Source organism: Saccopteryx bilineata, chromosome 9 (assembly GCF_036850765.1).
Source record: "Saccopteryx bilineata isolate mSacBil1 chromosome 9, mSacBil1_pri_phased_curated, whole genome shotgun sequence".
NCBI lineage: Eukaryota > Metazoa > Chordata > Mammalia > Chiroptera > Emballonuridae > Saccopteryx > Saccopteryx bilineata.
The window spans coordinates 38,987,654-39,011,393 of NC_089498.1; the positions used below are offsets into that span (position 1 = coordinate 38,987,654).

A 23,740-nucleotide genomic window follows, 5' to 3' on the forward strand; every position below is an offset into this window, starting at 1 on the left:
CATCTGTAGGGGGTGCTCCCACAGGTGCAAGACACCCAAACATCTGCCTGAAGCTGGGGGTGGGGGCTGCCCCACCCTGGCTGCGTCCTAGTGCCTTTACAGAGGGTTGTGCCTCCCCAAGTCCTCTCAGTTCTGGGTCCTGAAGCCCAACCCCCCACTACTTGAGGCCTACAAAACAATGACAACGACAAGAATACTAATGCCAGCTGTCAGAGCCACAGGTGTATTGTGGGTGCCGATCGTGCGGCAGACCATGCTCAGTGTGTCAGTGCAGAGCCTCATCTCCAGCCTGGGAGCTGGGGCCACTGCAGTCACTGTGTCGTGCCGAGGAGGACACTGGCTAGGGAAGGTCAGCCAGGTTGACCCTCAGATCCTGAATCCCACTCTCAGTCAGAGCATGGGAAGCAAGAAAGGGCCATGAGGACAACGGTGACACCCAGGGGTTAGCGGGACTCACAAGACACTCCTCTCCACCTGAGCCCTGGAGGCATGTGGGCAGGCCACACACGTGGCAGTCCCTTAGAGAAATAAACAGTCTTGTGCCTCCACAGGACTGCTGTGACAGGACAGGCCTCTAGGGAAAGACAAGGGGGCAGGGGAAGCGCTTCCTTTTCTCTGTGCTCCTTCCCTTCTGCGCTGCTTGAATTAATCACCACGTGCAGGTATTACCTAAAAATTCAACTCAATTTGATCAAAATAACTCAGAAATCTGTGCGCCTGCCCTGGGTCTGCAGGCTACACACTGTGGCCAGAGTGAGGCCGCTGAGCCTGCAGCTGTGATTGGTCACCAGGGAGCTGGCCACAGGGCCAGCACAGGAGCGTGGGTAATCGGGTACACCGTGTCCTTTGTGAGGCCACTTATGTGCTGTCTTACCATAGTTGTGGCTTTTTTAGCACCTATGATGTGCCTCCCTTCTGCCAGTGAGGTGCCCAGTGGGGAGGGGACTCCGGGACACCCTCCTAGTGTCTGAGTGGTCACAGAGGGTTCTGATGTGGTTTGGGAGTACCTCAGACAAAAGTAGCCCCAACTCCATAATTCCATCTATGGGCCAGAACTGGCCCCTGTTGCCCCAAGGTATCCAGTGAGAAGTGGGAGTAAGGGTGTCCAAGGACCTCCCAGCCAGGACATCAGGACCCCCACAGCCCTGTGCCAAGAAGGAGCTCTAGGAAAAGTCTAGATGGGGTAGCAGGAGGAGAGACCCAGACCACCCCAGGAGGAAGGCAGGGCCAGGCCCACCCAGGAGAGTGGGGGGGCAGGTGGGAGGGGCTGCAGGTAGGGGACATAGCCAGGATGGACGCTGACCCCATGTGCCGACCTGAGCCCCCACCCAGGTCAAGGAAACACACCCAGCAGGCCAGGGCTCATGTGGGTGGGGTGTCACCGGCCTGCTGTAGGAGGAAGTTGTTGGAAAGTCAGACCGGAATGGCTGAGAGGGAAGGCTGGGCAGGGCCGAGCCCAGATGGTTCCTGTTGAGGAAGCGGTGGGCACAGCTGCATGGCTGCTTCCCTGTCCCCCAGCCACACTATCACAGTGACACAGCTGGCTGCCTTGCCTGTAGGCTTCAGGGAGACCTCCCCCACGGCCTGCCTCCCCCAAGCCCGCCCCGAATCACATGAGCCCCTGAGGCCTCCCGCCCCTTTCCCAGGCAGGCTGCAGGGCAGCGGCTGCTACAAGGCCTGGAGCTGTCTGGGGGACAGAGGCCTCTGGCTCCCAGAAACCCCCGCTGGCCAGGACCCCTCACCTGCCACTAAGTCAGTAAAGGCCATTCCAGCCGAGCTTGACCCCAGCCCCACGGTGGCCCCTGCTAGCCCTTGGAGGGCTTCCCGCCTTGCACTCAGGTCAGGAGTCAGTCTCCCAGCTCCATCTCCAGCTCCATGTCCCACGAAGCTCTGGTGCTGGATAGCAGGCTTCTGACTTCCACCAGCTGCTCGGCTCCCCGGGGTCCCAGGAAGAGTGGCCCAGGTAAGGGGCTGGGGGGAGGGAGAGAAGCCAGAGCAGGTGGCTGGAGAGAATGACATCTCCAAGCTGCTGCCTGCCCAGCTCTGTTGACAGCTTGAGCCTCCTGTGTTGACTCACCTCAAATAGCCACACAGCCTCCCCACAGGGCATGTGTCCTGCACAGCTGGGGCAGGTGGCTCAGGGAGGATGCGACAGGTGCCAGGCTGGGCGGGTGAGCCCCACCTAGAGACAGATGCTGGAGGAAGGGGCTGCTGAGTCCCATAGAGGAGAGTGGGCTCTGTGCTCTCGGTGGGCAGGGTCCTAGATTCGGTGAGGAAGGTGGTATGCAGACAGGTGGGGGGCACACAGAGCCCTTCTCCTAGGTGTGAAGGTTGGGTGAGGAACTGAGGCCAGAGGGGAGGGGGCCTAGCCCAGGGCCCCAGGAGCAAGTGATTGTGCAGGCTGGACCCTGGCCCTTGCCAAGGAGCAGCCCTGCCAGGGTTCCCGCCATTTGCAGCCAGGACCGGGGAAAGTAGGGTTCATGGAGAACCTGGCCTCTGTCCTTCCTATCACCCCTGACTCCGGCTGTTAAGTACTCGGGGGCCCTATAGAACCTTATCCAAGGACACAAGGTCCAGAGGAGCTGCAAGCAGACGGCCCCATTCCCTAACCCACAGCCACATGGGTGGCTTTGGAACCTTCCAGAGCCCACAGCCCCGCGTCTCACAGTTGCAGTTATCTTCAGGGTCCAAGCACCTTGTTCAGCAACCCAATCCAGGGGTGGGCCCTGCCTCCTCTGGAGTAGAGACCACATTCCCTGAGCAGGTCCCCACCTGCTGCCATCCAGCAGGCCAGCTTGGGTCTGTGGCTCCTACGTCACCTCAGACGCATCCAAAGCTAAAATGGCCTGACTTCACACACAATAACAAGCATGCTACTGGCTTCTCTTAATTGGGGATAAGATGCTTACAGGGAGGTGGCAGGTCGCTGGCCCTGGAAGTTATTCTGATCCTGTTGTGGTCCCATCTAGCTCCTGATGGGCACCACCCAGCCATCCCCTCCTGTTCTGAGACAGCCCTGCCTGACCCACTCACTGTCCTGGGACCAACGGCTCAGTTCTGCCACCCACCACTGCACTCTGGGCTAGTCTTTCCTCACCTGCGCCTCAAAGTCCTTATCTATCAAACCCCATTCTCCTGCTTCCTGTTGGAGTCCAGGAGTGGCTCTCTCAGGCCAGAGCAGGAAAGGGGAAAGGAGAGGGAGATGTACCTGAGAAATGCTGGCTGCTATTTTGTTTGGATGGTGTTAGGTAGGGGTGGGCGTATTGACCTGTGAAAGAGTTTGAGGCCAGGAGGTGGCCATGAATCCGCCTGCATTCACAATGTCACCCGCCGTGTTGGTTGGGCTGCAGATACCTGGAGCAGTTGGTCTGGTGGACTTCTGACTCAAAATCTCAGCCATCGGTTTATTGACCCCATGGTCACTGTATTTCCCAAGAAAGGCACTGCTTGCTGGGGAGGCTTCAGCGGGAGGAGAGCAAGTAGTGGTCATTTGACTGATGGGTTGGCTTGAGAGTTTATCTGCACACGGAGGTCCCAGCCCTGTGACACTGGCTTTTAGGATCTCATGTCTCATCTTCTCTAAAATCACTTGGCCCCCAAAAATGGTCACACTGGGAGATATCCTGCCCCCAGGGCTCCCCCAGAGGGACAAATGCTGGTCTCTGTGATGCCAGAGTCAGCACTGGGGGAAGAAACAGTGAGCTCCCCCGCAGGGAGCCCTCCCAAGCCCCGGGCCCTTAGGGGTCCGAGGCAGGCCTTCGGGCTGCATAGCTCCATCAACGTCTTGGACCTGCAGTCTGCTCTAGAGTCTGCGAAACCCTTTGAGACCCAAAAACTATGTTAAGTGGCTCTGAACTACAAAAAGAATAGTAAATCGTATATTTTAAAGCTGTAGTGTGAAATTCTTTTTGTTTGAAGTCAAACATATATACACACTGTCCTGCTGCCAGTGTTTGGAGAAAGAGGAGGGGGCTTCAAGGCTGAGGATGTGGAGACAACAGGGGCTTTGCCCCTCTGACGATCAGATCCCATGGCTGAGTTCAAGGCAACCCTGAGCAGCCTGACCCCTCACTGGCCTATCCCCTCAGGAACTAGGACCCTCACCAGCCCCACCGTGGCGGAAGGCTCCAGACCTATCAGAACCCCACAGCATGTGGAGTGCTGAGGGCAGGTGAAAACTCAGGGGAGGAAGGAACAGCCCCCTCTGGAGGAGGGCTTTCTGTGCTCAGATTTATTGGCACTACTGTATTTACTAGGAGCTGTGCAGGGACTAGGGGTTTGTCCCACGTGCCCACTTTCCAGATGAAGAGACTGAAGGTCAAGGTGCTGTGACCCCACAGGAAGGAGAGGAGGTGGGAACAAGGACACCTGGCAGAGGTGCTAGGAACAGAGGTCTTGAAATCTACTCATAATTGAGCCTGAACCAAATAAGGCTTCTGTGTATGTGGGGGTGATTGGGGGTGGGGGAGACATATTGTGACAACCCTGAGACAGGCCTGTTCAGTGTCCCCTGAGATGCTAGCATGAGATCCAGGTAACAGATTTCAGTTTAAGCACTAGATAGTGAGCATTCCCTCCTAGGAGAAGTCCAAGCAAAGGCATTCTGGGATGTGAGGGGATGTCGGGCAGAATCCCGTGGAGGGCACTGTACTGCAAGGAAGCCTGAAGCTGCCAGAACCAGTCTTAGGTCACCTGGTTCTGGGGCAGGGTTCAAAGGCTACCACAGTCACTAAGCGGCAAGGGCTCCTCCTCCCCACCTGGCCCCCCTTCCCCATGCTCCTTCTCCCCCTCCAGCTGCTACCTGAGCACGAGCTTTTCTCTGATATATTCTCTGCCTGGAATGCCCTTCTTGTTGTATTAATTTTCTGAGGCCGCTATAATGAATGACCACAAAACAAGTGACTCAGAACAACAGAAATCTATTTCCTTCCATTTCTAGAAGCAGAGTCTGAAATCCAGGTGTGGGAAAGGCTACACTACTTCCAGAGGCTCTAAGGGAGGATCCTTCCTGCCTCTTTCAGCATCTGGAAAGCCAAGCTTTCTTGGCTTCTGGCTGCATCACTCCAATCTCTGACTCCATCATCATGTGTCTCTGTGTCCTCTCCTTTTATAAGGAATTATCACTAGATTTAGGGTCACTGCGATCCAGATGCGTAGTGCTCCAGCTGTTCTGCCTGCATTCCAGGCAGCAGGATTAGGTGGAGGCTCCCAGAGCCTGCACAGCCCTTCTGTCTCAGCCCATGGCTAGGGATTGGGCACATGGCCTCCAGCTGCAAGGGAGGCTGGGTGCCTCCAGGGGAGTTGGGCAAGCTGAAGCCCAAGGAGTCTCTCTGCCCTGCCCTTCTTTGCCCCACATTTTGTTCAGCCTTGGCCCCTGTGGGAGATGGTCAGCTATAAACGCTGGTAGATTCACATGGGGGGGGGGAGTCCCCAGGACATCTAGGATCAGAGTGTATGTGAGAGGGCATCAGAGTCACAGCCCCTCTCTGTGATAAGGGACCGAGGGCAAAGCCCATAGTGACCTCTGACCTTTGACATGGCAATGGCTGTCCATCCGTGTCTGTACAAAATACTGTTAGTACTTGTTTGATTTTGCTCTTGTCCCTACTCCGCTCACTCACAGCAGAGCTTCTTCCCTCACTCATACTCGAAGTGACAGACGCAGTGGTAGTGTGCAGCCGGTTCGCACCGGTTCAGCAGAACCGATAACTAATCTTTTGTTGAGTTCAGTGAACCGGTTGTTAAAACGGCACTTGTAATCAGAGTTCTCTCTAAGGTGGGCACCTGGGCAGCCACCCAATGTGGAAATCGCACATTTACATTCCTTACTCTTTTTTAACATTCATCTGTGCAACAGCGTATTCTAAGCGCCCATAGTAATGTTCATTCTGTCCGTACGTAGAAAAAATTGCAAGTGAGGATGCCAATCAAGAAGCAATATGGAAATACCTTAAATGACAGTTTTATTGTTTTTTTGGTCAGGTATTATTTAATATTTTTTCATTAATATTTTAAAACTCTTTCTTATAACATAATTTAGTTTTGTGTATCTCTCTTATTGTTCTTATTTAAGTATTAAATGCATGAAATAATAAACTACCTTTTGGTATATAGTTTTTTTTATACTTAAAACGGTCATTAGGGCAGAGAACTGGTTATAAAATTATTTGAATCCCACCACTGGGCAGACCTCATCTCCCATCTCCTGCTCTCTCCTTGCTGACCATATGGTGTTGGGGGCTCCTGTGTCAGGGTCGCAACTCAGGGCCGGCCAAGCCACTGTAACTGCCATCACGGAAGATGCCGAGGTTCTGACAGGCACACAGGAGGCAAGAGCAAAGGTGTGTCTGAACCTTGCTCAGCAGACCCCGCAGTGTGAATGCGAAGACACATGGGTACGGAGGCCCATTTAAGAGACCCATTTAGAGGACAGCTGGCAGAGGAACTATTTACGAAGGTCAAACAGAGTGGCAGGACAGCACACATGTCTAGGGAAGGGTGAATCGGGATAGGGAGAGAGGGGCTGGGAGAGGGAGTAGAACAAGGGGCCATGGACGTCCAGGGAGCCAGGAAGCTCTCAGTAGAGTGGGCTGCAGAGCAGACACCCATATCTCTCCTTGACCCAACCTCCCACATCTCCCAAAACCTCGTGGGCAGTCCCCAGGGCCAGCCCCCAGCACACAGAGCAGAAGAGCTAGGGGCTCAACTTTGGGACAAATAGATGCTCTGGAATGAGTCTCACAGCCTATTCCAAATGCAGATCCCCTGCCCCAAGTGCAGAGCCCCCATCCCTGTGTCCTTCTATCAAGAAGCCTGTGCATGAAGGACTCTGCTCCACCTCAGGTCCGTGGAAAGTGGATCTCTTTTCCTCTCCTGGCAAATGTGGAGTGCTCTTTCCCTGGGACCTGCAGTTCCTGATGAAAGTTGCCCATTCCTTCCCCATGCCATCCCATCCCATCCCTCAAGCCTGCAGGGCAAGCCTTCTGGGCCAGCCAGCAAGAGGACACTGATCACCCGTGTCCTCACCATCTATCAGATCCTGAATCTGAGCCTAGGAAGACAGCTCTACAAGATCTGAATGTCGCCCAGGGGGACAGGGTGCAATCCAAGCCAGCTTCCTGGAGGAAGTGATCCCACAGGGACAGCTGGAGAAGGCAAAGAATACTTTCATTTCTTAACTCACCCTGAATGAGTAGAGAGGCATCCTCAACCTGCCCGCCCTGGGCTGTCCAGGGCTTTCTTGTGCACTTTCACTTCCGCGACTGCAGTTGACCAGAGGATGCGCAGCCGGGAAGAGCAGCCCGGGGAGCCACCTGATCTGGTTGTGGCTGAGCCAGGACTCTCCGTCCAGTGCTCCTTCCTGGAGATGTCCACTTAGGGAGGGGCTGAGGGAGGGGAGAGGGCCAGGGGCACCCGTGGAGGGAAGGGAAGAGGGGTCTCTCTCAGTGCCACCCACCCTCTGAGGGCATTCCAGGTCACTCATATTGATTGTTATGGAGCCAAAGTTGGACCACCATGGGTGTTAATGAAATCCTCATCACCAAAACACCACGTGCACATTCGGCCGGCACAGCCAGCATGGGCTCTTCTCCTTTCCTTTGTCCCAGCACCCATTTGACCACAGTGCCTCAGGAGGCCTGAGTCAGAGGCCCATGCTTGCACATAACCTTTCCCCAGAGCTGGTGGCTCAGGTGGTATGGGGGACAGCCTGCCTCTGGGTGCACTCCCCTGAGTTGACAGCTGAAAGACCTGGGGCAGAGTCCCTCCTCAGACTCGGCCACCTCTACTCCAGGTGGGGGGACACAGGTGGCATTGCCAGGGACTCAACAATCCTTGGATGACAAGCAAGGTTTGCATCAGGAGGCCTGTCCCTCCAACAGCACAGGTCTTCTGAGTGGGCTGTGATCTGCCTCAAATTTAGCAAGCCCCGGCTGTGGGACACAGGAGAGAGCCTCTGGTTGTTCCCAAAAACACTCAGGCTGCTGGAGGGGAGGAGGCAGGCGGAGCACGACTGGTGATTCTATTCCAAACTCCTTCCTAACCCGAGATATGTCCTCCTCCCAGCCACCCTTTAAAGCACCACTGACTTGGTTGTACAAATGAGGACACAACTTAGAGAGGTTGGAGAATCTGCCAAAGGTCGCCTCGTGTTGCCGACAGGGCTGAGTGCCTCTCTGTCTGCCAAGCATCCTCCCCAGGAGCAGGTGTAACCCAGGTGGGACCTCGGGAAGGGAAAGAGAATCCCTTTAGCACCCATTATCGTGTTAAGGCTGTCCCCTGCAGTCCACACCTTCGGCTGGACCCTCCAAGAGCCTTCAGTGGGGTCTGCCTGCTTCACACTAGGGAGCCCAAGGCAGGTGCTGCCTGATCCCACAGCTGACACCTGGATTAAGTGCATCCCAGCTGATAGGACTAGCTACCTGCCCATCCTAGGGTTCTCAGGGTGAGATTCCCTCTCTGCTGGTTGCTGCTTTAAAACCTTTTGAAAAGTGGCCCCATGTCTAACACCTGCCCAGGTCTAACACCACCCACCATTGAAGTGTACATGGATGTTTTGAGTGATTTGTCTATGCAGCTGAGGGTTCTAGAAGGGTGTGGCCCTCTGGGTTTGACTCCTACTCTCGGGGGAGGTGCAGAAAGGGGTGCCACCTGCCAGTGTGGAACTCAGAGCCCGAGGGCACACAACCACATCCCTCCCCTGAATCTGCACAGCTTCACAAACATGTGCAAGGATGGACGGTTCAGGGAGATGGGGCCCGAGAGGAACAAGGGAGGGTCTGAGGAGGCTGCTTTGAGGATGAGACCTCTGGCAAGGTGCTCTGGTCGTGGTGGTCTGACATCCCTGATTCTCAGTCTGGTCATCTGCAAGGGCAGCAGGCTGGACCCGGTCAATGGCTGAGATAGATAGAAGGGCTGGGTTGGGAATCAGCTCTGACACTTGCACCACGACCCAGCAGGCTTGTCTGTGATGTGGAGATGACAGCCATCATCCACAGAGGCTAAGGGGTGGTGAGGAACACCCCCCTCACCCGCACCTACCTGGCCCAGTGCCCCGTCGGCCTTCCAGAACAGCCTTTCTCTCCCTGGTCCTCACGCTTACCCTGTCCTGGGACCCTGGCTGCGGCCCCCTGCAGTCTGTCCCCTGGCATACCTGGTGCAGCGGAGAGGGAACCCATGGAGAAGGAAGTGGGGGATTTACTTTGCCCTGTGGGCTCCCAGAGCTTCCTCCTTCTTCCCAAGTCGGGGTACATTTTGAGTGTTGTGGAAAGCCCCAACCTCCCAGAGCCCAGGAGGGTGGAGTGGAGTGGGAGGAAGGACAAGCAGGAGGGGCAGGAGAGCCCTTACACATTGCCCACCTGGCTGTGCCCCTTACTCCAGGCTGCTGGGACCTCACACCCCAGGCCAGGCAGGGCCAACCCAGCTGTCTCTGTCTGAGGCTCAGGGCTTCCTCAGAAATGAAGCCCCCTCTTCTGACCTTTGGGACTAAGGATCTGGGGTTTTCTCATGGCTGGGTTCTCTTATTAAGAGGAAAAAAAAATCTAAGGTTTCTAGCTCTGTGCAAGAGGCCCGCCAGCCAGGACGTGGAACCCCAACACCCAGACCCTGGAGCTCAGTCCGGAGCTCAGAGAGGTTGTACCTCGCCAGAGGGTCTCAGGGTCCCCTCCCCCTAAGACACGGCCATGCCTCCATTGCTGGCCTCACACCTACTCCCACCAGGAGAGCAGAGCAGCTTCCTCCCCTAGGAGCGCTGTGCGCCCCAAGCCCTCCCTCTTCCCGCTGGTTTCCCAGGGGCCCTCAGTGCAGGCTGTTGTCCTGGTGTTCTCCCAGCCCTGGACAGACAGATGGATGGACAGATGTCAGAGCTCGTTCTCACCCCTCCACTGCCATAGTATTTCCTAGACCACAGTTGGCACCACACATCCTAAAAGTGAGAGTCAGGTGACAAAAAGTGCAAGTCAGAACCCGTGTCACAACCCTGTTTTAGGCCCTCAGGGACATTGCACCCCTAAGTCGTCCAAGGCCCGAGAGGCCAGCTGAGGGGCTGAGCTTGGCTCTGTCTCTCACCAGGGCTCCCTCGTCTGCAGCTGGAGGGACTGTCCCCACCTGGGGGGCTCTCCAGGCAGGGGCTCCACCCAGAACTTCAGGGCAGAGTGCAGCTGGTGCAGGGGAGATAGGAGCAGGCGGCTTCCTGTCGGAAACTGAAACTGCCAGGTGCTTCCCTCTCTCCAGAGGTGACCCAGAGACAGCTGAACCCAGAGTCCAACAGTCCCACCCCTTCGTGCTGTCCCCAGGCGGGGTCAGGCAGCTCCCCTTTCAGGCAAGCACCTGCGTCCACCCGACCTGGCCTCCCACCTCTTACCACACCATGCATCTATGAGCCTCAGTTCACCACCTGGTGAAAGAGACCGAGGTGGTCTCTGCCCCCTGGGGCAGACAAGTGCCGGAGCCACGGAGCCACGGAGCCACGCAGCTCTGCCACCACCTGGGGCTGCCAGTCCAACCTGAGCCACCCTGGCAAAGGATTTCAAAGCTCTGTGCAAAACCAAGGATGCTAAATAGCCTAATAATTTTAACTTGAATCCATGTAAAAATGATAGTATTTCAGATAGGTCAAATTTAACAGCCAATTTTGCTTGTTTCTTCTTATTCCTCCACTCTGGCTTCCAGAATATGAAACATTTTACACATGGCTCGTGTTCAATTCCTGCTCAATGGGCTGCTCTGAGTCCAGGGACCTGGAAGACGAGAGACACAGGACTCACTCGTCACCAGCAGCTGGTCTCTCACATGCTCCTTATGTGTCTCATCCCTTTGTCTCGGTGGCTAACCTTTAATTTAAATTATGAAATCGCACGCACACACACGCACACACACACACACACACACACACGCGCGCGCGCGCGCGCGTGCGCGCGCGCGCACGCGCACCAGAAAAGCTCCATCACAAAGAGCAAACAGGGCGAGCATGCTGCCCTTCATTTCAGAGCTGGCTCTTTCCCCACTCCTTTTCTGTAAAAATGCGTATTACAGATTCAGTGCCCCCGGCCCCTGAGACTGCCTGCCTGGGGTGGTGGGATGGGATCAGGAGCTGTGTAAAAGCCAGCCTGCTGGGTCAGGACCCAACTCAACATTCTCAGCGGGGTCTTGGCCAGGCTGCTTTGACCCCCACTCCAGTCTCCATTTCCTTATCAGTAAAATGGGGCCAGTAACACATGTCAGTACTGAGAGCCTCTCTGTATGTCTCTCCCAGAGAAATTGTGATTTTCTGCATTTTACATAGTTACACGTTCTGTGTATTCTTTCACAATTTTCTTTTCTCTCCCCGTGGTCATTTTATGTGGCACCAGGGCAGGTGGTTCCTTCACAGTTGTCCTGTGGTCCCATGAGCTCAGGCAGGGCCAGAGGACTGAGCTATGAGGACAGTCCCTCCCAGTTCCTGGGGAAAGGCCTTTCGTACAAAGTGTCCAGCAATGGCGTGGAAAGTTTCTGGAGGTCGTACGCACGTGGCTCCTGGGGGAGCGCCCAGTTCTAGGAAACTAGTGTGCTGGCTCGGAAGGCAAGGCAGGCAGTAGGGCACTGGGGGGAGCCCTAGGCTCCCGGACATTTCTGCTGGTCCCACCACTGAGCGCATGGTTGGGGGCCTCCGCCATCCAGGCTCATCCTTTAGGGACACAGGTTTGGTAGTCAACCCAGGTGAGAGCATGGGGGGCAGTTCAGCTGCGATGAGCAGGTGGGAGAACAGCCAGGGCGGCTCTGGGACCCTGCCCTTGCTCTACTCACAGCAGCCGTCCCCCTACACCGCTCCTGCCACGCTCTGCTGAAGGCAAACTAAAGCTGCAGTGCTCTGGTCCTGGTGGATGGCTCAGTGGATTAGAGAACGGTCCTGATATGCAGAGGTTGTGGGTTTGATCCCCGGTCAGGGCACAAACAGGGACAGTTTGATATTTCTGTCTCTTTCTTCCTCCCTTCTACTCTCTCTAAAATAAAATAAAATCAGCTGCAGTGTTCTGGGCCACAATGAGTCTGGAGTTTCTAGGAGGCCTTTGATGTGAGACTTAGGTGGTGGAAAGTCCTGGCGTCATGTGGGCATGAGAGATGTGACCTTTGGAGCATGAGGCCTCTGAATAAGCTGGGAAATCCCACTCCACTCCAGGAGGCAAGAAACAGGGTTCCAAGGGGCCGAGGTGAATGCCTTGGCCCAGGGGTCTCAAACTTGCGACCCGCGGGCCGCATGCGGCCCACCGAACAATTTTGTGCGGCCCGCAGACTAATCCACGAAGTTCAAAATATTTTGGATAAAATTAAGTAAGCCTAGGGACCTACTTGTATTTTTCATTTCTCTAGCATCCTAGCTAGATATTAGCTTAGTTAACAGCAGTTGTGATGCGAACTACAGTTTCTGGTCGTTTTGTGACACTGAGTAAACTGCATGTACGATTGTGCTTGTTGTACTGATTTTTTTTTTTTGTTTTCAACTGCAGTGAGAAAAGTGTTGTGTAACAGTTGCCTTTTGTAGACCTAGTGCGGCCCACCGAATGGCTGTGATCTTGCTCTGCGGCCCACATGCTGAGTTGAGTTTGAGACCCCTGCCTTGGCCCCTACATGGCACTAGAAGGAAGAGGGGGCTGAGAGGACTTCTGCGTCTGCCACTTGCTGGCTGAGCCCCTCGCTGCCTCTACCCCCACCCTCCACCCCGGTTCTATCAGACCATGGCACAGAGGAGGAGGCCTGTCCTGAAGGGGTCAGGGGACTGAGCTAGTAAGAGGACACCACCACTGGCCCCTCGATGTGGCCAGGAGCATGTGATAGAGCAGTGCCTCACAGTGGAGCCTGAAATGTCCTCCTGCTAGGGCAGCCCCAGCTCCTACACATGGACCTGGAGTGGGCAAGACAGGAGCCTGCAGCTGCCTCTGGCATCAGAGCAGCAGGCTGGGGCACCAGGGGTCCGTGGGAGCCTATTGGGGAACTGTGGGGGTCCCGGGACAGGCAGTGTCAAATATAAATGGTGATGGTGGTTGTAACCACATTTCCCAGTCACCAAGCTCTTAGGAAAGCACTTTCCTTCATCCTCTTGTGTCTTTGAGGGAGACATATTGGCCCCAGCTTTGCCTCTGAGGCACTGAGACAGCACAGTGGTCAATCAGTGGGGTAGGGACCTGTCACACATTGGGCGCCAGGGCCTAGTCTTGAAGCCATTGGTTCAGCGTTTTTATTTGTTTTTGCTTGCATGTCTCCTGAAATGTTTTTGAAAAGCCAAGTCCCCTTTAAGGTAATATTTCTTATAAGATGGCTTTGCCTACTCTGTCACACCCGACCCTAGAGCCGCTTCTTTTTGATGGATGCCTGCTAGAGAAGTTTGCCAAGGTAACAATTAGCTATATCCCACACCTGACCCTAAGGTCAGGACTTAACACTTCGCCGCCCCCTCCATGTAGACTTGTGTTAGTGAGCGGCACACAGGACACACACCTGTTTCACAAACCCTCTACTCTGTAGGCACTCAGCCTACTGACTGGTATGAGCCAGGAGCCAGGGCCTCTGAGGATTATCGCACCTCGATATCCTTCTAAACCAATGGCCTGAGGAAGGGCCCTTGGCAATGGTGCCCCCGTGGGCCAGTTCACAACACCTAATTATTGTTTAAACAATCACAATGGTCATGTTGTGTCTCCCTCATTGATGAGAGAACCAGTATTGTATTTTTTATACTATAGTATAAATTTTATTTTCATGAAATCCTTAAAGCTACAGAGTCAGTGCACTCAGTTAAAGGAAATGTCACCACAAAACCAAACTGTCAGGCTGGACTTCACTGGAAATCATTCTACCCAGACTGATGTTTGCCAATTTTTAGTTCAAACAAGCACAAGCATGTCATTAAATGACCCAACTGTCTCACTTCTGAATTCCAATTCTGATATAAATGGATGGATGGATGATGGATGGGCAGATGAATGAACTGGTAGAAAAGAAAGTAGGAAGGCAGGCAGGGAGAAAGGTTCAAAGTGTACCTTTCAAAAAGTTAAAAACATAATTCTTAAATGAACATATAACAAATGAACATGTTTCAAAGATGTGTCTCCCTACGAGTTAACACCTAACTTACAGAGTCTGGGACTCAATCAGCAATAAATAGAAGGTCAACACAGGCATGTCCCTTAAGGGCCACTGACCCTTGGCAGCTGCAGGCTTGACACCAAGAAGATATGAGGAAGGTAGGGGAGACACAGAGGCTTGCTGGTTTGTTTTGGGGTTTTTTAAAGATTGTATTTATTTATTTTAGAGAGGAATGAGAAAGAGAAGCAGAGGAGGAGCAGGAAGCCTCAACTCCCGTATGTGCCTTGATCAGGAAAGCCCAGGGTTTTGAACCAGTGACCTCAGTGTTCCAGGTTGACACTTTATTCACTGTGCTACCACAGGTCAGGTAGAGGCTGGTTGGTTTTTATACCTTGGGGCAAAGCACTGGGGTTGGATTTAGGCTGCAGGAGAGACCTGTGTAAACCAGAGCAGGAGGATCAGGAGAAGTGATGTGAGAAAGGAGAATAGGCAGACACCACAGGCCCAATATTTTGCCAGAATAATCTGGAGGTTGAGTACCCCACACATTCCTTGAAGCTCTCTTGCCTAGGTGCCTAGAAAGTCCCGTGGGCGTGCCTGCTTTGCAAATCCCAGCAATAAGGCAGGAGATAGCTCCTGCTTGCTGCATGGGGCAGGGCTGGGGGAGGCGGGACTCGGAAAGCTCTCTGCGCTCTTTTCCCTGGAAGACAGAACCCTATTCTTCCTGAGGACACCATTGCAAGCTACCTGCCCTCCCTCCAGTGTCCCCCCCTTCATGAAGAATCAGAAATGAGGAGCCCCTCAGCCACTGAGCTGGACCTCAAACCCTGCCTGCCTCCCACCCACTCCCTGCCTGCACTGGGAGCGACTACCGGCCTCAGGGAAGCAGTGGTCGTTCTCATCCAGGTAGTTCTCATCCAGGAGCCTTCACTCCACCATTTGCCTGCTCCTCTCACTGGTGGCAGGGGGGAAAAATGGCAGTCTCAGCAGAGAGAGAGAATCTGGGAGAATGATTGAGCTGGTCAAAGAGTGGATAAACCTGGAAAAATTATACTACGTGAAAGAAGCCAGACACAAAAGGCCTCATTCCATTCATATCAAGTCCAGAACAGGCAAAACCACAGACACAGAAAGCAGATGAGTGTTTGCCAGGGGCTGAGGGAGGGGGTAACAGGGAGTGAGTGCTAAAGGGGACGGGGTTTGCTTTGGGGGTGATGAAAAGTCCTGAAACTAGACAGGGGTGATGATTGCGCAACAATGCAAATATACTTACTGCCACTGAATTGTTCATTTTTTAATGCTTAAAATGGTAAATTTTATGTTCTGTGTATTTAATCACAATATAAAAAATTTTCCATTTCTTTTTTTTTTTAAAGCATAGCAAAATGAGCACTTCATCCAGGCTTCAGGGCTCCCACTGACCCATCCAATGTGCGTCCTGCAGACATAAAGACTCATCAGTGCCCTCGCTCCAGGGAACCCTGTGTCACCTCCCCTCTCCAGAGCTGCGATGGTGTTAGCTCCCTTCCTCCCGCTCTGGGCCTCCTTAGCTTCCTCTGGCTTTCCCTCCATATTTGCTGTGGGAGGAGCTGGCCCCAGCATCCTGCCTGCTGCCCCTAGCCAGTCACTTATCTGCCCTGGAGCTTCCCTGCTACCCTGGGGGAGTTAAGAAGACAGGGCACAGTGCTCCTCCTTTATTTCCTTTTCTGCAGCCACAGAGCTTGTTTGCACATGCATATTGTCCATCCTCCCAGAGGCACCTCTGCACACCTGCAAAGCAGGACGCACGCCCACGTTCCCCTTCTGCGCAGACGGGGCCAAGGTGCATCTGTGTGCAGAAATCAGTCAGGGAGTTCGATCCTGTGATCCCTAGGGTGCAGGGCCTCAGGTGTGTTCTCCCTGTTATAACACCAGGCTTCTGGGAACATCTGTGTTGGGAGCATGCTGAGTGCCTCCAGGAGGACCAAGAGAAACACTGAGCACGACAGCATTCTGCAGGATTTAATAAATGTCACCTCTGACATGTGGCTCCTGAGCACCACTTGGACATCTGTGTTCAGACCTTTCAAGTGGACTTTTGGGTGATTGTCTCCACTGACTGGGCTGGGCTGCAGGTCACCCTTCCAGTGGCCTGGGTGCAGGTGTGGCCGATCTATCGCAGCTCCTTTCTGCTGAGCTCAGAGGAGGCCTCAGCCTCTTTCACAACACAGCGCTCCCAAGGGCCAAGGCGTTTCTTACAAGTCCTGACTCAGTAGTCACACACTGTCCATGGATGACTGATACTTTTTCAAATGCAGGTAAAATGTCACGACACGGTCACGTTGCCACCACTCTTACTTTCTGCGGGTCTCCTGTCTGAGCACCGCCCTTAGTGGCTCTGTCCCTTTCGGTCTTCTTTGCGCATCCATTATGGCAGGTTTAGGAAAGCACTGGAGACATCAGAGCAGGATGAAAATAAGGAGGCTCAGAGCAAAGAGGACACAAGCCTGCACTCCACCATTTGCTCGGGACAAGACCCTGGACAGACCTCTCTGGGTTCTGTTACTTTATCCACAAATAGGGTTGCAGTTAAAGTCAAATTTCAGATAAACAATATTTTGGTGTAATTAGGTCCCAAATATTGACTGGGACCTACTTATACTAAATATTCTTTATTGTTTATCTGAAGTTAAAACTTAACTAGACATCTTGTACTTTTATTTCCTAAGTTTGGCAGTTCTAACCATAAAGGAGTTGAACCCTGTATCCAATAAGGTTGCATTTAGCTGCAAATAACAGAAGACAAATAGCAGGATGAGCAGGGTTGTTTGGTTTTGTCCACATAACAAGAGCCCAGAGACAAGTGGTTCAGGCTGACGCAGCACTGATTCCATCTGAAACGCAGACCTGTTTTCCTCTCTCTGTTCCGTCATCGTCTTACCTGTCACTCGCTAGTTGCAAAGCAACTGCACAACCTCCAGAAATCACATCTGTAGGAAAAAAGAGCAAGTGAAAAGGTGCAGAGGATGAAAACTGGGCTAGTCTCTTTTTTTTTTTTTTAATTTGTATTTTTCTGAAGCTAGAAACGGGGAGAGACAGTCAGACTCCCGCATGCGCCCGACCGGGATCCACCCTGCACGCCCACCAGGGGGCGACGCTCTGCCCACCAGGGGGCGATGCTCTGCCCCTCTGGGGTGTCGCTCTGCCACGACCAGAGCCACTCTAGCGCCTGGGGCAGAGGCCAAGGAGCCATCCCCAGCGCCCGGGCCATCTTTGCTCCAATGGAGCCTCGGCTGCGGGAGGGGAAGAGAGAGACAGAGAGGAAGAAGAGGGGGAAGGGTGGAGAAGCAGATGGGCGCTTCTCCTGTGTGCCCTGGCCAGGAATCGAGCCCGGGACTTCCGCACGCCAGGCCGACGCTCTACCACTGAGCAAACCGGCCAGGGCTTGGGCTAGTCTCTTTTATAAGAAAAATTGAGGCTTTTGTAGACACCCCACACAGAAGCCTTGACGCCAGGGCCCCAGTCCCCATTTCAAAGGCCCTTCCCACACCAGGACTTTCTGGTTACTAATTTCACATGTCAGCTGTCTTCAAACAGCCCTACGTCCATGACCCCATCAACCCAGCAGTGGCCCCGTGGAGTCAGTAGAGCAGGTGGCATTACGAGACCATCTGACAAACGGCAGTCCTCACTGAACTTGGGGATGAGAAGAGATCACACTGCCCGTGGCCCCTGTGCCCAGGAGTCATTATTACACCACTTTTTATCTCAATGGCCGTCCTGAGAAAGTGGGGAGTTGGAGCAGTGACCTGGGATCCCCAGGCTCTTCCCTGAAGTGTCTCATCTTTCTCTGCAGGTTTCTATTGAATATCATCTAAGGGGGTAGCAGACTTGTTTCCCCTGGAGTTTTAATCCTTTAGACACAAATCCAGCCTTCCCGCCCTGGGTGGGGGGTGAGTGGACACCATAGTATCTCTTTTCCAGTTTTCTCTCCCTTATCTCTCCAAGCTGCCAGGAAGGAAAAAGAGAACCAGGTGCTCCCCTGGGGCCCTTCTCTCCCAACTTCTCTCTCCTTCATCTTGCTCTTTCCCTCCATCTTGGTCCTTCTCGGCTTCTCTGACAAGCACAGCATGGTGTTGATTAACTTCTAGAACCTTCTTTCCAGTCACTCATCTTTAATGGAGTGTCACACCCCATGCCACCTCCTCCTGCCTTTGTCTTCACCTGCCCACCAGTGTGACTATATGTGTGACTATTCCCCCCACCTATCAGAGCAGGGTGGTATCCATCCTACAGGTTGGCACCCTTGGCACCTGGCACACAGCCTGCCCTGGAGCAGCTGCAAGTAAGCAGTTCTGTGAATGGACCCAACCCCTTTGTCAATGGAAACGGTCTGCTCCAGTCCTGCTGAGCTTGAATGCTTGGTGACCATGAACACCATGAGGCAAGGTTTCTTTCACTCCGCTCACCTTAGCTCTCCAGCCCTGGGTGCTGCCTGGCACAGCCAGGCACTCAGCTCACAGTGGGCAGGGGCTCAGAGAGTAATTCTCTAAGTGGCCTGTAGTCTGCAGGAAGGTCAACAGAGCCAGCTCTGACCAGTACACTGGAGCCCGGGGCCCCTGAATCCCTGGGAATGAGTTTGCACCCCTTCCAAAGGCCAAAGCAGGCCACTGAAAGGCGATGGAGCTAGACTCTCCAGCTGCCCCTGGCCTCAGACTCCCCTCCACCCCCTGCATTGAAGAAATGGCGATCTTTCCTCTACACTATCAGGGTTTTTCCTCGAACAAACCAGCATGTGGTGCCCAAGGAGGTTGAGAACTTGAGTGCTGGCATGTGTAAAATCTTTCCCCCTCCATCCCCATCGCTATCCCCTCCTGGCTTAACCTAACATCCTCCCAAATAAAACTTCTCCTTTCCCCTCCATGAGGAGTTCCCCATTCAAGGCAACCACACCACCCTCAACTTCTCCCTGGAGTTTCAGGTTCTTAGTTATTTTAGGTCTTCTTCCCCACATGGCCTGCCCTTTTCTCTCGGGACAGGCGGACAGGAGCCGTTGCTGTGGTTCCTGGGACTCGGGTCCGGGTCGGAGCCTCAGTAAGGCACTGCTGCCTGCACCCAGGGCCCCGCCCCGCGACCCTCCCTCCCCTCCCCCAGCTGCTCCATCCCTTCTCGCTGCTCCTGCTGAGCAAGGGAAAGTGCGTGCAGTTCAGAGGCACTTTAGTTCTAGGTCTACTTTGATTTTAAAACTGCTTTTTTGAGATAACTCACACAGCATACAATTCACCCACTTAACGTGTACAATTTCAGTCGTTTTTAGTATAGTCAGAGCTGTGCATGCAGCATCACGATCTAATTTTAGAACATTTTCATCTCCTTTAAAAGAAACCATATAACCCTCAGAAGTCACCCCCAGCCTTGAGCAACCACAGATCTACTGTCTGTCTCTGGATTTGCCTGTTCTAGACATTTCACATAAATTGGATCATATGGCTTTGTGTCTAACTCATACTCAGCATGATGTTTTCAAGGTTCATCCACATTGTAGTGTGTGTGTCAAGACTTCAGTCTTTTTTCTGGCTGTCATCCTCCATTGTTTGGACTGTGCCGTTTTTGCTCAGATGGGAGAGTGGGGCAGCCTGGGTGTGGCACCAGCCCCACTGCCCACATGCTGTGTGTTTGGGGGGGGGTGTTACCACCCTTCTCTTGGTCTTGGTTTGCAAGTTATATAATGGCGACAATAAGAACAGCCACAAAAGACAGGTGTGAGGATTCAGAGTGGGAATGCAGGTGAAGTGCTCTGCACAGGTGGGAGATGACACACTGGTGCTGGCTGTCACCTTTGCCACCACCCTCCCTGGGCTGCAAGGGATAATGAGACATGCAAGTTGGCACTGTGTGCACAGCACTGCTGTCTAAATTCTGTCCTAGCCTTTTAGCAAGTATTGAGTTTGCCGCCAGCAGGGGACCCAGGGAGCCCTGCCCTGGTACAGAGGTGTGTTGGGGGGGGGCTGACACACAGAGCCACATGGCTGACATCCCAGAGCCCCCTCCCCAAATTCCAAGGGGACAGTATACTGTGCTGGCCTGGCCTGTCAGCGGTGGCTAAGGGGGTGCCACAAGATGACCCTTGACTGGGATGTTGTTGTGATGGAAGGGGGGTCATCCTGATAAATGGGAACCCTGTCATGGTGGTTCATGGCGCCTGTAAGTGGCTGTGACCACACTCAGGCATGTCCAAGGGACAGTACACATAAGAATCACTAAGGAACAAGACTGCTTAGTTCAGAAGATGAAAAAGAGCCTTGCCGATGTGTGCAGCGCTGGACGCCTCTCGGTGCTGCTAATCTCCCATTCCCCTGCAGGCTCAGTTCCTCCAACCAGCGCTAGCTCCATGACAGGCAGGCACCACTGGCAGCCCCAATCATAATCTCCCTGGCTCAGCAGCTCAGGAAAAGGAAAGCTCTTCACGCTCAGTACTGAACCCAGGAAGGGCCCAGGTGTTCCTAGCCAGCCCCAAGGAAGCCAGAATAAAGATGCCCTCTCAAGGGTCCTGTCTGGTCAGGAGCATACCCTGTGGCCAGAAGAAGAGGCACACCATACAATCTGGGCACCCCGAACCACATCTCCCCCGCCCCAGTGCTGTCTATGCACTGTTAGCAGGTGAGGGGGTGCCCATTTTCCTGTGTGACGCACAGGGACTGAGGCTTGGAGAGGTACTGGGGCCTACAAGGTCCCAAAGGCCAGAGCAAGGGTGGGAGCTGGTCCCCTCGAGGGAACCCAGAGACTTTATTTAAGATTCATGAGGCCCTGGCCAGATGGCTCAGTGGTAGAGCATCGGCCTGGCGTGCAGGAGTCCCAGGTTCGATTCCTGGCCAGGGCACACAGGAGAAGCGCCAATCTGCTTCTCCACCCCTCCCCCTCTCTTTCCTCTCTGTCTCTCTCTTCCCCTCCCGCAGCCAAGGCTCCATTGGAGCAAAGTTGGCCCAGGCGCTGAGGATGGCTCTATGGCCTCTGCCTCAGGTGCTAGAATGCCTCTGGTTGCAACAGAGCAATGCCCAGATGGGCAGAGCATCGCCTCCTGGTGGGTATGCCGGGTGGATCCCGGTCGGGCGCATGCGGGAGTCTGTCTGACTGCCTTCCGGTTTCCAACTTCAGAAAAATACAAAAAAAAAAAAAAGATTCATGAGATTTAGTCACAGCAAAAACAAACCCAAATGTTTATTTTCCCAGGAGTAAATTATGGCTTTAATGGGCAGAAATTCCAACCCCTGGGCACTGAATAGTGAGGAAAAGTGCTTTGCCACCCAGATATCTCATACACAACCCAAGAACAGAGAAACTCACCCCATCACTGCCCCTTCCCTGCTCCCCAGGTGAGCCCCTTACTTGCACCCGCCCTCCCTGCCAGGAGCTCCCTGCCCATGGCCCACCCTAGTTCAGATCCTCCCCTGATGCTCTTGCTTGGCTTCCAGGTCTTTCCAGAAATCTGTTAGCCACTGAGCGCAGCTTCTCAAGGGCAGGATCCATGGCTTGTCTTCCTGGGAGGACGCTGGGTGCACTGAATCAGCTCTTCATGCACTAATTCATTTTATTAATCCCCAGGCACTGTCTGGACCAGGAACATGAGGCAGGAAGCAGAAGTAAGGTGTGGCAGTTCATCAGCTGGGAGTACGTGACTTTGAGGGCCCAGGGCTTGCTTCTGGTCTTTTTTGCCACTCATTGTCTTGCGGGTGCCCAGGCAGGGCAAGGAGAAGGGGAGGAGGGGCCCTTGCCATTCATAGCCAGCCTCTTCTATCAAGAAAACAGCTTTCCTGGCTGCACCTGGGAAGCAGATGGGTGGATGGGAAAGCAAGGGACCCCCTGGTCCCACAGGTCAGACTCTCTGCGGGATGGGCTTCTGCTTCCCTGAACAAGTTCAGGCCTCTGAGTAAGAAAAGGCCTTTGGGAACCTGCAGTGGCACTCCTGGTAGATTGAGACACAGGGACCAGGGGGAGGGAGCAGAGACCTCTTCCCTGAACACAGACCTTCCCCGTCTGAGGCTCAGCTTCCCCATTTGTGAAATCAGCTGTTTTACCTGGCAGGCTCAGGGACCTCCTCCCCTGTATGACAAGCCCCTCCACCCTCCGATCCACTGGCACCATCTTTCCTTCTCTGTGTCCTGTGTTGAGGGTCACTGACTGAGGACAGTGGTGGTGCCCTGAATACACTGTGGACAGACTGAGGGACAGGGTGGACAGGGGGATGGATCCAGGGAGCCCACCACCAGCACACATTTCCTGCTCTGCTTCCTCATCCTCTGTTGTTGCCCCTGGAGCAGGAGCATTTTTGTGGGAATATCTGATAGACAAATGAGGAAGAGGTGGGTTTTTCTTTGGGGGCAAGGATGATCATTCGTTCCCTCAGCCACTCATTCAACAGCAAGCACAGCAAGGTGAACTTGAGAGAGCCCTGTGTAGGTTCTGGATTCTTTGTACCCCAGAACACAATGGGGGTGAGGAAGCCAGAGCCCTAGCATCAGGGGCCACCCACTTCTAGGGAGAACCCAGGAGTGGCTGTGATTGGTTGTCTCAGCAGCGCTGGGAGGAGCTTGCAGGCAGGGTGTTTCAGAGTCAGTTGCGTAAGCACCAGAGGGAGTGGAGCCGCATCGGAGAGGCAGCAAGGCCAAGAGAGACTTTATCTCAGGTGGAGTGACAGGACCAGATTCATCTTGTGGGAAGCTCTCCAGGTGTCCTGCAGAAGGACTGGAGGGCATCCCGGCTCAAGAGATAATAAACAGCCCTGTCGGAGAGGGAGATGTATGTGGGCTTGGAGATCATCCATCCCGGGGCCTGCCCAGGTCTCAGGCTGACAAATGGACCTCCTCCACCTTGGCACCGCAGCAGGCAGGCCTGTTCTTATTGCTCACACTCCGGGAGCTCAGCAACCTGCAGCAGCTGCGGGGCAGTGCTCAGTGGGCACAACAGGGCTGCCAGGGCGAGGTGTGTATCAGTCAGGAAGTCTGGTGGAAGGTGACAGAACACCTCCCAACACCCCCCTACTTTCCCCCACCCCCTCTGGAGAGCGCAGGCAGGACCCAGGACCCAAAAATGTGTTAGTGCAAGTAACAGGCTCCAGCAGGGGCAGGATGAGACTGCCTCAGGGCCCTCCAGGTCCAGCCCGGGTGCTCAGGGAACACCCTCTGGCTCTGGCCAAACAGATGACCCCAGGCAGTGCTAGGCCTGCCTCCCAGCAGAGAAGAGAGAAAGCTCCTCTGTTCCAGTTTTAAAAAATTCCAGAAGGATTGTACTTGGCCCAGCTTGGATCACATGCCCTTTGTTTGGCCCAATCACCAGGGCTATGAGGGGTGAGCTACAAGCCCTACCACCAAGCCTTCTGAGCCCTGGGGCCGGAAAGGGGGTGAAGGTAGGGGGGTGGGCAGGCCTGTGACCTGAGCAGCAGTTGAGAAGTGCAGGCCTGGCACTGGCCAATTACATACTGCATGTGTGCTTTTAAAATGAGCTGCTATTTTTCTTATTTAAAAAAGTAAAAATAAAACAAACAAAAATACTTATAGAAAAATCCAAATATTTAGCTAAAAGGAAAAGTGAAAATAAAACAAAACAAGAATAGTGGCCTGACCTGTGGTGGCACAGTGGAAGGGGGATCGACCTGGAACACTGAGGTCACCTGACCGAAACCCCAGGCTTGCTTGGTCAAGGCACA

The 23,740-nt window shown here is 53.9% G+C and overlaps 1 protein-coding gene across 4 annotated transcripts in view; it reads left to right on the top strand.

Annotated features, from left to right (window-relative positions):
• The first annotated feature begins 1,665 nt into the window (after nt 1-1,665).
• The window catches only part of CBFA2T3 (CBFA2/RUNX1 partner transcriptional co-repressor 3), a 91,944-nt gene continuing 69,869 nt past the window's right edge, over nt 1,666-23,740 (top strand). For all 4 annotated transcript variants that reach the window (XM_066242419.1, XM_066242420.1, XM_066242421.1 and 1 more), the window contains exon 1: nt 1,666-1,963. In XM_066242419.1, the coding sequence (XP_066098516.1) occupies nt 1,876-1,963 (88 nt within the window). In that variant the 5' untranslated portion in view covers nt 1,666-1,875. The remainder of the gene's footprint in view (nt 1,964-23,740) is intronic.